The following is a 13,987-nucleotide window of genomic DNA, read 5'->3' on the forward strand; positions in this document are numbered from 1 at the left end:
CCCCTGAAGAGCTGTTTCTTAACATACTCTGTGTAGCAAGGAAGTCTCACTGCTTGTTTGCATCCTTTGGAAAATGCCTTCTTCTACATCTCTATAATACATTTACATATGATGGCTCATTGAAGTTTTGTTTTGATTTGGTTTGTTTTGTTTATTAACACAGTGGGCTTCAGGTTTGAGTTTCCCTTAAAACTTGCCTAGAGAGCACCAAGTGCTGGTTTGAGAGACCTGCAGTCAAGAAGTCAGGTCTGCATACCAAAAACAGAACATAGCTAAATGCGCAAAATGAGGGACTTTAAACAGCACCTTCATGGATTTGTTAAGAATATGGGTGGCTAGTGGGGCACCTGGGTGGTTAAGCATCCAACTCTTTTTTTTTTTAATTTTTTATTGTTATGTTAATCACCATATATTACATCATTAGTTTTTGACGCAGTGTTCCATGATTCATTGTTTGTTCATAACACCCAGTGCTCCATGCAGAACGTGCCCTCCTCAATACCCATCACCAGGCTAACCCATCCCCCTACCCCCCTACCCTCTAGAACCCTCAGTTTGTTTTTCAGAGTCCATCATCTCTCATGGTTCGTCTCCCCCTCTGACATACTCCCCTTTTCTTCCTCTCCTGTTATCTTCTTCTTTTCTTTTTTTCTTAAAATATGTTGCGTTATTTGTTTCAGAAGTACAGATCTGTGATTCAACAGTCTTGCACAATTCACAGCGCTCACCGTAGCACATACCCTCCCCAATGTCTATCACCCAGCCACCCCATCCCTCCCACCCCCAACCACTCCAGTAACACTCAGTTTGTTTCCTGAGATTAAGAATTCCTCATATCAGTGAGGTCATGTGATACATGTCTTTCTCTGATTGACTTATTTCACTCAGCATAACACCCTCCAGTTCCATCCACGTCGTTGCAAATGGCAAGATCTCATTCCTTTTGATGGCTGCATAATATTCCATTGTGTATATATACCACATCTTCTTTATCCATTCATCTGTCGATGGGCCTCTTGGCTCTTTCCACAGTTTGGCTATTGTGGACCACATACACATTTTCTTAAATCACTCAAGTAAGTGTGTAATTACAAACTGTGAAAATTACAAAGACTGAAACACGTAAGGAACTAGAAGAATCTACACATAAGAAGTATTCTAATTGGGCAGAACGAGAAAGGCTTCTCCAAAGACGTGATATTTTGGCAGAAATAGCAGAGGAAAAGGGGGAAGCAGTTCCAGCATGTGCAAAGGCACTGGAGTCAGATGGAGCATGTTCTAATTAAGAAACTAAGAGGTCAGTTTGGCCAGAGTGTGTCCCTCAGAAGGAGCCCTCTGTCTGGGAAGAGCCATTCCCGGACATCCAGGACCCACACTGGTGGCTTTTGTATTTAGTGCATTGGTTTAGAGAAAAAGATTTTCAGCCTGCCCATGCTGGCTCAACCACTTGTAAGGCATGATGTGAAAACTTTGTGACAAGGAGCCAGCCCCCAGAAGAATTTGGGAGAAGAGTTTCAGGTGGGGAACAGCAAGGGGAGAGGTCCTGAGGTAGGGACCATTTGCCTTTTGGGGAACGGAGAAGGTTGGATGGGCTGGGGCAGAGTGGGGAAGGGGATGGATAGGAAGGTGTGGTCAGGGAGCCAACCAGGCAGGGTCTTGCAGGCTGGGATGAAGGCATGGAAAAGAGGTAGACCAGATCTTTCTGACCATTCAAGGAGGCCAGAAGGGCTTCTTGGGGACGCACACTGGTGCTGTCAGAGTCTGGGGCATGAGTCACCTGGGTCTGCACTTCCCACTTGGGGTGCTCAGACTCTGGTCTCAGGCCAGTCTCTCCTCCAGGGGAGGTGACTCAGGCCGACAGCTCCCTTCTCCCGCTCTCCCCTGGGGCCCGCATTGACTCTTGTAAAACGATAGGGTTTCCAAGGGGATTCCACTGGGTGCCTCACCCATGGCCTGGCCGGAGTTCCCTCCCAAGCAGGCCTCCTACTTTGACCCACCTCCCCCCATCCCTTCTGCTCTGTTTTTGAAGAAGAACCGCTTCTTGGTAAAAGCCTACAGGATTTTGATAACGCAGTGCAATACTGAGGGTCCCAGATAATCTCAAGAGGGCAGCCCTTGTGGTTCAGAGGTGGGACCTTGGAGGCACAGGGCTAGGTCTGCCTTCCTGCCTTGCTGCATGGCAGCAGTTTGTGCTTGGGCAAGCTGGGTAAGTCTGCAAACCTCGGTCTCCTCATTTGTAGAATGGGGCTGTCAGTTGTGGCCACATCCTAGGGTGGTTGGGAGGATTGAAGGGGCAATGTCGGGGAAGAACTGAGCATGTGTCCTGGCACGTAGTAGATCCTGCACCATTGTTGGCTGTTGTCTGAAGTAGTGGTGGCATTTTGCCAGAGTTTTGTTGAGCCTTTGCTTGCTGGAGGCACCATGGTTTTTGAGGGTGAGGCCCAGGCTTAAGAATCAGAATCCTGGCTGCAGTGAATCTCTGCTTTCACAGATCCGAGGATCCCTGAGTTAGACTTCTGTGATTTTATGCCAGGAGTCAGCAAACTGTCACCCAAGGGCCAAATCTGGCCCTCTGTTTGTTTTTATAAATAAAGTTTTATTGGAACACGGCCACACCCATTCATTTCTGTGTGGCTCGTGGCTGAGTTTGCGCTACTATGGCTGAGTTGAGTACGTGCAACAGAAATCATTTGTGTGCCTCAGGGGCTCAAATATTTACTCTCTGGCCCTTTATAGAAAAATTTGCTGACTCCCAGCTTTAGGCAAATCAATAAACTTCTCTCCACTTGCTTTTTCTCTTTTTTCCATTCTACCCTAAAGACTAAATAAATAATTTTTAATTTAAATTAAATTGAAATGTAAAATGCATGCGAGCCCATATATTTAATTTTTTTGTAACTGTAAGAGTAAAGCGGATAAATACCCAGCAGTGAACAATAGGAAAACTTTACCCACAGTCCACTGCCAAGTTTGGCCCCAGTAAGCCTTGGTGCAGCCCCTTCTTGTTGTTGTTGTTGTTTTTCCTAGGCAGTTTTAAACATAAACACGAACTCAATTGTGTGCATACATCTTTTTCTCTTGCTTTTTTTCACTTGACATTCCACTGATGTCACATTTCCATGTTATTTACAAATATCCTTTTTGGATGACTGCTGACCCTCCATGGAGTTAGTGAAACACTTGAAGCTCTTAGGTCATTTTAAATTTTATCCTTGGGGTGCCTGGGTGGCTCAGTCAGTTAAGCGTCTGCCTTCGGCTCAGGTCGTGATCCCAGGGTCCTGGGATCGAGCCCCGCATCGGGCTCCCTGCTCAGCGGGGAGTCTGCTTCTCCCTCTCCCTCTGCCGGCCACTCCCCCTGCTTGTGCTCTCTCTCTCTCTCTCTCAAATAAATAAATAAAATCTTAAAAAATTTTTTTATTCCCAAACAAATATATGATGACGTCCAACTTTGTGGGCAGAACTTCCTCTGTGATTCCTCAGCTTCTTTCTTTGAGGATGGGGAGGTAGGACCCAAGATGCAGGAGCCACAAAAGCAAAGTCTGTGTGGTGTAAGCCTCCTGATTCTGGAGATTGGTTTGAAAAAGAACTCATGTTTCCCAGACCTCATTTTCCTGGCACCGTGGTTAGGATTTTGGCTGTATGTGCACCTTATTGTTAAATTAGTAGTATTCTTTAAGTGGAATCACTTAAAAAATAGAATACATTTGAAATGATTTTAGATTTACAAAAAAAGTTGCCAAGATGGTGTAGAGAGTTCCTATATCCCACCTGCCAAGTCTCAGTTTCTCCTGATAGTAACATGTGACGTCACCACGTTTATCACACTAAGACAACGATGTTGGCTCGTCGTTGTTAAACTATAGACCTTAGGTTTCACGGTTTTCTACTAATGTGCTTCTGTCCCACGATTCCATCCGGAATGACATCTTGTCGTCCTGTCTCCCTCGTCTCTCCTTGGCTGTGACAGTTTCTCAAACTTTCTTGTTTTTCATGACCCTGGTAGTTTGTTTGTTTGTTTTAAAGATTTTATTTATTTATTTGACAGAGAGAAACAGAACATGAGCAGGGGCAGAGGGAGAGGGAGAAGCAGACTCCCCGCTGAGCAGGGAGCCCGATACGGGGCTCGATCCCAGGACCCCGGGATCATGACCCGACCTGAAGGCAGACGCTTAACCGACTGAGCCGCCCAGGCGCCCCTGACCCTGACAGTTTTGAGGACTGATCAGGGATTTAGCAGAACATCCCTCAGTTTGGGTTTGTCTGATGTTCTCAGTCGTTAGACTGGGGTTATGGGTTTTGGGGAGAATGACGCCGAGGTGAGCTGCCTTCTTCATCCCACCATATCAGGGGGTACGTCAAACCCATGTGACATCCACGTGACACTAATGTGACCTGTCCCTGGTGATGTTAAGCCTCATCACCTGGTTCGCGTTGTACCTGCTGCGTTTAGTCATCATGTGTGCCAATTGTGGTTTCCCTGGTCAGGTAATTTTGGGGACTGTGACTGCTTAAAACCATCTCAGGTACCCCTGGGGTGCAGGTCCTGCTAGACTCTGTCCCCAGATGTGGCTGCACATCAGTTGCTGAGCGACTGGTTCAGGAGCCTGACGGTCTGGGTTCACCCGGGAGACTCCTGACTCAGTGGCCTGGGGTGGAGCTGGGAACACCCAGGTTTTTATCTAGCGTGACGTGCGCCTGTGAGGCAGGTGGGCCAGCCAGCGAGCTCACAGGGATGGCAACACCCGGCACAGGCATCTTTCTGGGGGATGCCGAAAGCATGGCTGACTCCAAACTGTGTACACCCACCAATGGCGTTGGGGTGGAGAGAGGGTGGTGTGGCTCTGGGGAGTCCCTGCCAACAGAGGAAAGGGGCTCCCATGCCTCCCCTCTGTGGCCCGTTGGGGAGTTCAGAAGGGGCGGCAAACATGAGCTGGGGGAGGACTGGGGGATCCTGGAGATCATGGTGCTCGTTTTGCAGTGAGAATGTCTGGTTCATCCCCCCGATTGCTGACCCCTGGGTGCGGGTCTTGTGGGAGAAACCCGTCTGGGGTTACTTGGCGCATGCAGGGGCTGAAGAGAGGGCCCTGGTCTCAGCTCATGGGGAGCCTAGGCTAGGCTGGGAGTGAGCCCACCCTGGCACAGGGGTCCTCAGACTGTTAGCCAACCCTGCTGGCTGGCGAAGTAAAGTGATAGGAGGTGCTGGGGTCCCTTTGGCCCCTAAGCGATGTTGTGACTATACTGGGCTGCCCCAAGCGAGGCAACATAGGGCCATTTTGGCTCCAGAACAGGCCAGATTTTCATTTTAGGGGCAGCCAGCGAGCTAGACAGAGAAGAAGGGAGTCTGGGACTCGGCTCTGCCATAATCTCACAGACAGCCACCTACCCTGTCTGCGCCTCAGTTTCCTTGCCTGTGAAGTAGACAGCTGCACCCACCTCACAGGGCGGCTGTGAGGAATATATGAGTTAATTCACGGAAAGCACAGCGCCCAGTGCCTGATGATGTCATTTAACGCTCAGCGAACATAACTGTTACTTGTCAGTTATTTTTAAAAGTGCAGCTTTGCCCTCAGCCATGCCAGGCGAAAGCAAGGAGAACCGTATGGGGTGACAGATGATGACTAGTGGCGAATCATAATCATGATAAGCTATGTCCATGATTATCTTAATGCATTTAGGCCTGGCTGGTAGATCTATAGCTAGCCACGTACAGACATTCATTGTATCCTCACACCAGAAGTTACAAATGCTAATGCCTCGGAGAGGCTGGTAGGGAACAGAAAGGGGTGGATTAGGTCAGGGGTGACATTAGGGAGTGGTGGGGACTGTGGCAAACTGGAAAGCTCACACCCATTCGAGGGGCAGCTGTGATCCTTCCCCAGACAAACTTATGCCATGGGAGAATGCTGATGAACTGTTCCCAGAGCTGGTTGGGTTTTGGTTGTTTTTTTTTTTTTTCCTCCCCAGGAGGATCCAGAACTCTAGATTTTAGAAAACACAATGGTTGCCTCCTGCATGTGCTGATCTGTTCTTGCTTTTTCCACTCAGCAGTGGATCTTGGAGGGCGTTCTGTCTGATCATGCGTAATCCAGCCTCCCTCCTTGAGGCTGCCCAGAAATGCTGTGTTTTATTTAACCCCCCCTCTATGGATGGTAGCTGTGACTGTTTCCAGACTTAAAAAATATACATAAGTATATATAAAGATATATATACAGTCGGTCCTTATTATTTCTTGATTCCATATTTGCAAATTCACCTACTTGCTAAAATTTATTTGTAACCCCCAACCAAGATGCAGAGCCCGATGACGCACACGTTCCCCCAGCAGAGGGAGCTCTGCCTTTGTGTTTCAGCTCCCTGACTGTGTCCTTTGTGTGCTAGATTTAGTACCACAGTGCATTTTTGTGGCTTTTCGTTAGTGATTTCACTGTTAGTAACACACCCCACGCATCAGGCTACCACCTGCATCTTGCAGAGCTCTGCTCCCCCTCTGGCTACCCACCAACAGACCCCCTGGCCCCAGCCCCCCATTGTGCCGCCCTGATATAGCCATAACAGACCCTCAGATGACCTTGATTTAAATGACTTACTTATTTCCTTGGCTAATTTCTGTCTCCCTCTCCTGGAACGTAAGCTCAGTGAGGGTGGGACAGTGTCCTTGTCCCCTAGCATACTGCCCCTGAACATGGCCAGCGCCCAGTGAGTGGGCATTGGCTGTAGCCATTCAACTTTTATTTGCACATGTGTCCAGTCGCCCCCAAACCATCATCCGCTTAACTCTCCTTATTAAATTTCATTTGGGCTATTGTCACAATCAGCCAAAGTGACTTGAGGACCAACATGTTGATAGCAGGATATGAGCTTTTTCAAAATAATTAGGGGTCCAGGGGCGCCTGAGTGGCTCAGTCGTTAAGGTGGCTGCCTTCGGCTCAGGTCATGATCCCTGGGTTCCTGGGATCGAGCCCCGCATCGGGCTCCCTGCTCAGCGGGAGGCCTGCCTCTCCCTCTCCCACTCCCCCTGCTTGTGTTCCTCTCTCGCTGTGTCTCTCTCTGTCAAATAAATAAATAAATCTTTTTTAAAAATTAAAAAAAACAATTAGGGGTCCAGATAAGCCCAGTCGGGACTCACAATTTACTATAGGCGATTATGCCATCAAGAAACTGGAAAGTGAGCAAATGTAATGTTTAGAGCTGAGTCCTGTGGTCTAGCATGTAGTTCATAGAGTGTGAACAAACAGGGGCCTAGGTGAGGTATGGAGAGGCCCTGGGTTGAGAGAGAGCTATGTGTGCAGGGAGTAACCTGTATGTGACAAGGGGCTGGATTAAGAGAGGAGGGGGTAGTGGGGCAGGAGGTCAGAGGGAACTGGGGGGGGGGCGGTCTTCTGGGCCCTGGGGAAGATTTTGAACTTTAATCTAAAATGGACAGGAAAGCGTTGGGAGACCACTGCCAGGGGTTGGCAAACTCTGGTGGGCCAAATGCGGCCCTTCACTGTTGTTTGTAAATAAAGTTTTATTGACAACGGCAGAGCTGAGTAGTTGGGACAGAGAATGCATGACCCACAAAGCCTACAGTATTTACTATCTGGCTCTTTACAGGAATTGGTTTGCGGACTCCTGGCTTATACAGTGGAAAAATAGAATAGGATTTATGTTTTAATAATAGTATGAATGTTGAAGATAATGATATAAACAGAATATAAACATTATATAAGCATTAATATATAAGTATTTATATAAGCATTAGGGAAGAAATGGTTATAAGTAATCATGGCTTGCCTTTTTGTATATCTGGCACTGTTCTAAACACTTTTATACATTCACTTATTTAAATCCTTACAACAGGGGCGCCTGGGTGGCTCAGTTGGTTAAGCGACTGCCTTCGGCTCAGGTCACGATCCTGGAGTCCCGGGATCGAGTCCCGCATCGGGCTCCCTGCTCGGCAGGGAGCCTGCTTCTCCCTCTGACCCTCTTCCCTCTCGTGCTCTCTATCTCTCATTCTCTCTCTCTCAAATAAATAAATAAAATCTTTTAAAAAAATTAAAAAATTAAAAAAAATAAATCCTTACAACAATCATGTAAGTGCTTTAATTATACCTATTTTGCAGGTAAGGAAACCAAGGCAAGGGAGTAGTTAAATGACCTGCCCAAGGTCACACAGGTAACTGGCCCAGCAGGGATTTGAACTCAGACAGTCTCACCTTGGGGCCGCTTGAGCTGTTCTGCTGATTGATGCTGTAGGAGAAGGAGGCATTGCTCCTGTCTAGAGACAGCATTCAGAACAGAGGCAATGCTTATCTGGGCTTTGCAGGGTGTGTAGGAGTTGAACAGCACAATTGCTAGAGGACCTCCCCGGCTACAGGGGCAGGAGTCCCATGAGGACCAGGGACTGAACAGCTCTGAAACCCAGAGCTAATCTGGCTTTGCTGCCAAGGGCTGACCACAGGCTGAAATGGACTTGTAAATGGTGTTCAACCCTAGGACCCGGGACCAGCCACATGATGTGTAAAATTACGCAAAATGAAAACGCAGAGCCCTTTACTCAAAAAGTGTTAAGAATTTCAAGATGGCAACATCAGAACGCAAAGTCAAGCACAGGGCCCTCCCATGAAGCCAGCCCAGCTGGGGTTAAAGCGCCCGTTGCCTTTGGGGCAGGACTTGGCAGTGGGAGGATTACAAAGCCAGGAGGCCTGATATGGTCATGAGGAGGGAACTGGGCACCAAGTTCCCTACGAAATAGGACAGAGGTTTCGGGTGCGTCGTTCAGGAAGACATCTTTACCCCCGGAGTTCAGGGGTCAGAAAAGCAAAGATATTAATGTTTCTAAAGCAGCCCTGAGCACATCAATCTTCAGACATCTGTGGGCCTGGAGCTTTGGAGTTTTCTTTGGCACAGTTTCCCAGGACAATTTATTTTTATCAATTAAACTTAGAAACTGTTGAGCCAAGCAGCCCACATGGGGAGAAGCAGATTCCCAGAGTATATGTCTTGCTTCCCCTCCCTCGTAAGGTCAAAGGCCAGGGCCACAGTCATGGTCATGCCAATATCTTTGTTGTAAAAGAGAAGAGGTGGGAGAGGCTGAAAGTAAAGGTGGAAAACGAGATTACTGTGGGAAAGGGGAGGATCTGGGGATCTGGACATTGCGTGTACTGTCTTAGAGCTGTATAGGCTCAGGATCACCTATGAAGGTGGCTTCCCACACTCAGATTTTCTCTCCTTCCTCTTGCTCCAACCAGAACCTGCCCCTTCAGTCTGGGGTGATGTCTGTCAAGCATTCTGATGTTAGCCTGATTGAAGTAATTCATACTATGGTGTAAATGACTGAATGGCTTGGTTCATTGGTTCCTCTGGCCTTAGAAAGCAAGTTCCGAGAGGGGTGGGCCTGTGTCGTGGAATGACTAGGCAAATGTAGTAGGAAGAGTCCTGACTGCACTGGAATCAGAGACCTGACTTTCAGTTCTGACCATGCCCTTGCCTCACTGTGTGACCTAGGGCAAGTTGCTTACCCACTCTGGGCCAGAGTTCCTCTTCTGTAATAACTGGGAAGTGGTCTATCCTATCTTCAGGATTGGGGGAGGGAGGCTAAAGGAGATAATGCATGTGAAACAATTAGCATGGGACCTCTCCACCCCCTAAAAAGGCAACTCTCTCCTTAAAATTAAAAAAAAAAAAAAGTTTTTTTTTTTTTTAGACTCTATTTTCCCCTCAAGAAATAGGGATAATTGACTCCATGGGTCCCCGTTCACCAAGTACCTCTGAGGCTACATGAAATGATGTGGCCACTGGGATAACCATTAGGAAGAGGGAGAGGGTAAGTCTAAGGCCGGCGTTCCCGGAGATCAGACACTGGATACCCGGACATTGGGGCCCACAGCACTAGATCCAGAAATTCAGGGCACGTGTTTCTTTCTTTTTTAGCTATGAGCAAAGTTGTGAATGGGTGCTTGGCAGGGCAGATTAATTTCTTTCTTTCCTAATTAGGAAAAAGAGCAGGGACTGCATTAGTGCTGTGGTACTGGTTCAGGGTGGAGAACCTTGAGCTGACCTCGCGGTAGACACATTCTTTTCCAGACTTAAAAAAAAAATTATCTCTTGCATATCAGAATATTCAGTGAGCTCAGAAAATGAGAGAGTCTAGGCAAATAAAGGAAAAACAAGAAAATGGGAGGGGAGGACGAGAAGGGAAGAAAGTTTTGGTTGAGGCCCTGTCCTTCCAATTCACCAGGAAGGATGGGAATTAGAGTCAGTACCTAGGAACCTAGAGTGAAGCAGTCCCACCATGATGATCTTTGGTGGCCAAGAGAGGCAGGTGGTTCAAGAAGGCCATTTGATTGAAAAAAAATCTGCCATATTCTAGGAGTGCTCTTTTGAAAAGACAAACAGTGCTCTGCTGATCTGAACATATCAGTCATTTATACTTTGGTGTGAATTATTTCAACCAGGTTTATCCTCAGATACTTGACTCGGATCATTAGCTAGCCATCTTACAATCAGAGTGGGCTTCTCCTGAGGATGAAGGGACTTAAATCTGCCCAGTGATTGGTGGGATAACCTGTAAGGGAAGCTTCTAAAAGTTTTACCTGAGGGTCTGGCACTCTAAGAGGTACCTGTTTCCTTCCCAGAAGGCTGCCCTTTGCCTGATCTTTCTATCTGTCAACGAAGCTAATGATGCCTTAAAAGTAGGTGATTTGCAGAGAAACTCTTCTGTGTGGTACTATAATGATGGATTCATGTCACGTTACGTGTGTCCAAACCCACAGAACGTCCAGCACCAAAGCATGAACCCTGATGTAAACTCCGGACTTTGGGTGATGATATGTCAGTGTAAGTTCGTTGATTATAACAAATGCACCGCTCTGACGGGGGGGGGGGGTGTTGGTCACGGGGGGAGGCTGTGCACATCGAGGGACAGGGGGATAGAGGAACTCAGTGTACTTTCTGCGCAACCTTGTTGCGAAGCTAGAAAATGCTCTAAAAAAATAAAATATTTTAAACAAAAAGTAGATGATTCCAGATAAACCTAAGTTTGGACCTTGGTAGGAAAACTCAGTTTTTCTTTCTTCCTCTTTGCATCCGAATCCTTTCCTGGGCCCTCTCGGGAGTCGTACATTGAGGTGGCGGCTAGCATTTGAGGCCCAGCCCAGCTCTGTGCCGGTGCCATGACCTTGGGCAAGTCGCTTCCCCTCTGGGAGCCTCCCTTGCCCTACCTGGCAAATGGCCCAGAGCTCTAGAACGAGAATAGGCTTATTTCCAGTGGCTCACTGTTCCCGTGTCTTTCAGAGGGGAGTCCGGAGCCGGGAAAACGGAAAACACCAAGAAAGTCATCCAGTACCTGGCCGTGGTGGCCTCCTCCCACAAGGGCAAGAAGGATACGAGCATCACGGTGGGTACAACTCCTGTTCAGTGGCTAAGGCCCAGCACATGGGTCTCTGGGCTCCATTGAGAGGCCCTGGATCCATGTTTATCGGGCCCCTTGCCCGGCAACTCACAGGAGGGGTCTTTTTCCAGCTGGGTGGGCCCTTTGGCTCTGGCCGATTCCTCGCCTCAGCCCCGATCATCATCCTGAGGGGTCCTGTTTCATGACTTGGGCGCTGTAGGACTTTTAACAGCACCCCGACCTCTCCCCCACAAGATGCTGGTAGCAACATCTCTACCGAGCCGTGCCGGCCGCAAACGGCCGCTGGCATCGCCAGGTGTCCTCTGGGGCACCCAGATTGAGAACCGCCCTGTAAACGAATCTCTGTAAACTCCCTAGGACTGGACGCCCCTGTCACTCCTCCACGTGCCCCTCTGACTAGGACCCCAGGGGAAGGGAGTAGCAGTGTCACTCAGCTATGGGCTTTGGTCCAGGGCCGTGACCGCGCGTCCCCTGAGTGCTGGGCATCGTGGGCTGGGGTCCGGCCATGAGTCCCAGCGATGCTGTCATTCAATTCACCGGGCTTCTAGACGGGTGGGAAAGAGGGATCGCTGTCAGATAATCCCACAGGTAAACCCACAATGGCGCAATTCGAGGAAAAGAAGAGCAGGTTTCTAGAATCATCCCTCCTGGGGTCCATCCCTTTCTTCTTCCTCCCCCATCTCAGCCGCTGCCTCATCTGTCCCCGAGGAGGGGACACGCAGTGGGGCTGCTTGAGGGACTTGCCGGCGCCTCTGTCTGGAGGTTTGGGGCTGGGGAGATGGCAGCGTGGAGGCCTGAAGACAGCTTGGGGGTCTTGCTTTCTAGACCTCACAGACGGCTCTGGATCCATCACAGAGACAGCTTGTCTGGGGCGGGCGCCGCTTGTGGCCCAAACTCCCCCCCCCTCCCTCCAACAAATGCAGGAGATCCCGCATTTCCAAACTATCTCTGGCACAGTGTATAGGAACACGTCATCCTAACGGTTAAGTTTACACGGCCATGAAACATTGCTTCCTGCTGCCTCTTCTTTCCCTATAATAGTCAACGTAAGACATAACAATACTTAAAAATGACTGATCTCTACCAAGGGCCTACGATATGCCAGACACTTTTTTTCTCTGCCTCTGCAAACCCATCTCAGTCAGTATCTCACTGATCACATTTCAAGAGCCCACCTTGGCCCCCGCAATGACAAAAACTTTTGAAATGTCTGAGTCTCTGAGAAATTCTTACAAGGAACGAGTGAAACAGAAAGGAACCAGGATCAAAGAAAAGTTGCTGCCCCCCCCCAATTACCTTGGGGGCTCCAGGCTGTCTGGGAAGAGGGCGGGATTGCAGTCCTAATTCTCCAGCCCCGGACGTGCACGTGATTGGAATGACTCTGACATTTGTTTTATACTGTATTGTTCAACTACAGCAGGGCCCAGCTCTTGCCTACGTGAGTAACTAAGAGTGTTTTCCTGGTGTGTACGGGAGGCACGGAGTGTATTTAGACCTGCATGCTCCTGTTGCACCCACTGAAGTCCTGTAGCTGATGGTAGAAGGGGAGGGGACCCCTGAGTTTTCACAGCCCAAACCAACCAGCTCACCCAAGTGCCCTCCAGTGGGGGGGGTCCGATGCCAACGAGTGGGGTGGGGGGGCCCCGGGCGCCACCCGCGGGACTCCCCTTGGAATTCTCCAGGTTTTCCTCCAGCCTGGAATGGAATTCTCCAGTTCAGAATGAATCCCGCCCCCCACCCTTCCCACCAACGCATCTACCACCGGTACCCCTGATTGGACCGCCCTAGAAACATCTGTCCCCTCTGGTTGAGCATTTTAGGACACTCTGGCCCTGAAGCTTCCCTGGCTTGATTGACAGTCAGTTAATGGCACTGCTGTGGCATGCCTCCCTCCCTCCCTCCCTCCTGCCTGCCATCATCCCTACGTTTCTCCCCTGAGCCCCGTCCCCTGCGCACCGATGTGTCCCCGTGCATGTGTGTGCAGTGCGTGTCTGTCTTTGCATGCTGGTTGCTTGACCCAGGGCTCCAGAAACAGGAGACTTGGAGTTTGCGATGCACTAGCTTTGGTGGCACGGTAAGGCCCCAGCTATGCGACACCCAACGGGGTCCTACCTGGACCTCTGCAGATGTAAACTCATCTCTAACGCAGAGCTTGGGGGGCTGGCGTATGGGTCCCCTTCTGGAAGAGATCCTCAGAGGTCCTAGCTTGTGCTAGGATCACACTCAGTCCATCTTAGTGAGATCCTGGGAGGCCGTGTCATGGATGGATCAGAAGGAGAATCAGGATTCTTACTTGGGATCTAATCCTGTGTGACCCTGGCCAAGTCACTTAACCTCTCTGAGCCACAGTCTCATCATCCATACAATGAGCGGTTGGGACCAGATGTCCATGTTTAAAGCTGTCCTGAGAAGGATCTTTTGGTCCCATCAGCTGGAATTCCCATTCTAGAAAGGGAACCTTTGAATAAACACAGAAAAAAGTAGCCGCTTCCTGTCCCCTCTAGGGACAGCTACCCATGACGCCCTCCTGGTGGACAGAGGCACAGGGAGAGAACTGTGCACTCCCACTTCCTTCTAGAACTGTTCCCAGCTTCT

The 13,987-nt window shown here is 49.2% G+C and overlaps 1 protein-coding gene across 5 annotated transcripts in view; it reads left to right on the forward strand.

Moving 5' to 3' along the window:
• Positions 1–13,987, forward strand: part of MYH11 (myosin heavy chain 11) — a 109,247-nt gene that overhangs the window by 44,122 nt on the left and 51,138 nt on the right. For 2 of the 5 annotated variants that reach the window (XM_025855636.2, XM_025855638.2), the window contains exons 5-6: positions 11,275–11,377; positions 12,810–12,830. In XM_025855636.2, the coding sequence (XP_025711421.1) occupies positions 11,275–11,377; positions 12,810–12,830 (124 nt within the window). The remainder of the gene's footprint in view (positions 1–11,274; positions 11,378–12,809; positions 12,831–13,987) is intronic. The other 3 variants (XM_025855637.2, XM_025855639.2, XM_073899459.1) reach the window with 2 other exon arrangements.

The sequence above is a fragment of the Callorhinus ursinus genome, unplaced genomic scaffold, assembly GCF_003265705.2.
Source record: "Callorhinus ursinus isolate GAN/ISIS: 27379988/994484 unplaced genomic scaffold, GSC_fseal_2.0 scaffold13, whole genome shotgun sequence".
In the NCBI taxonomy this organism is placed as follows: Eukaryota; Metazoa; Chordata; class Mammalia; order Carnivora; family Otariidae; genus Callorhinus; species Callorhinus ursinus.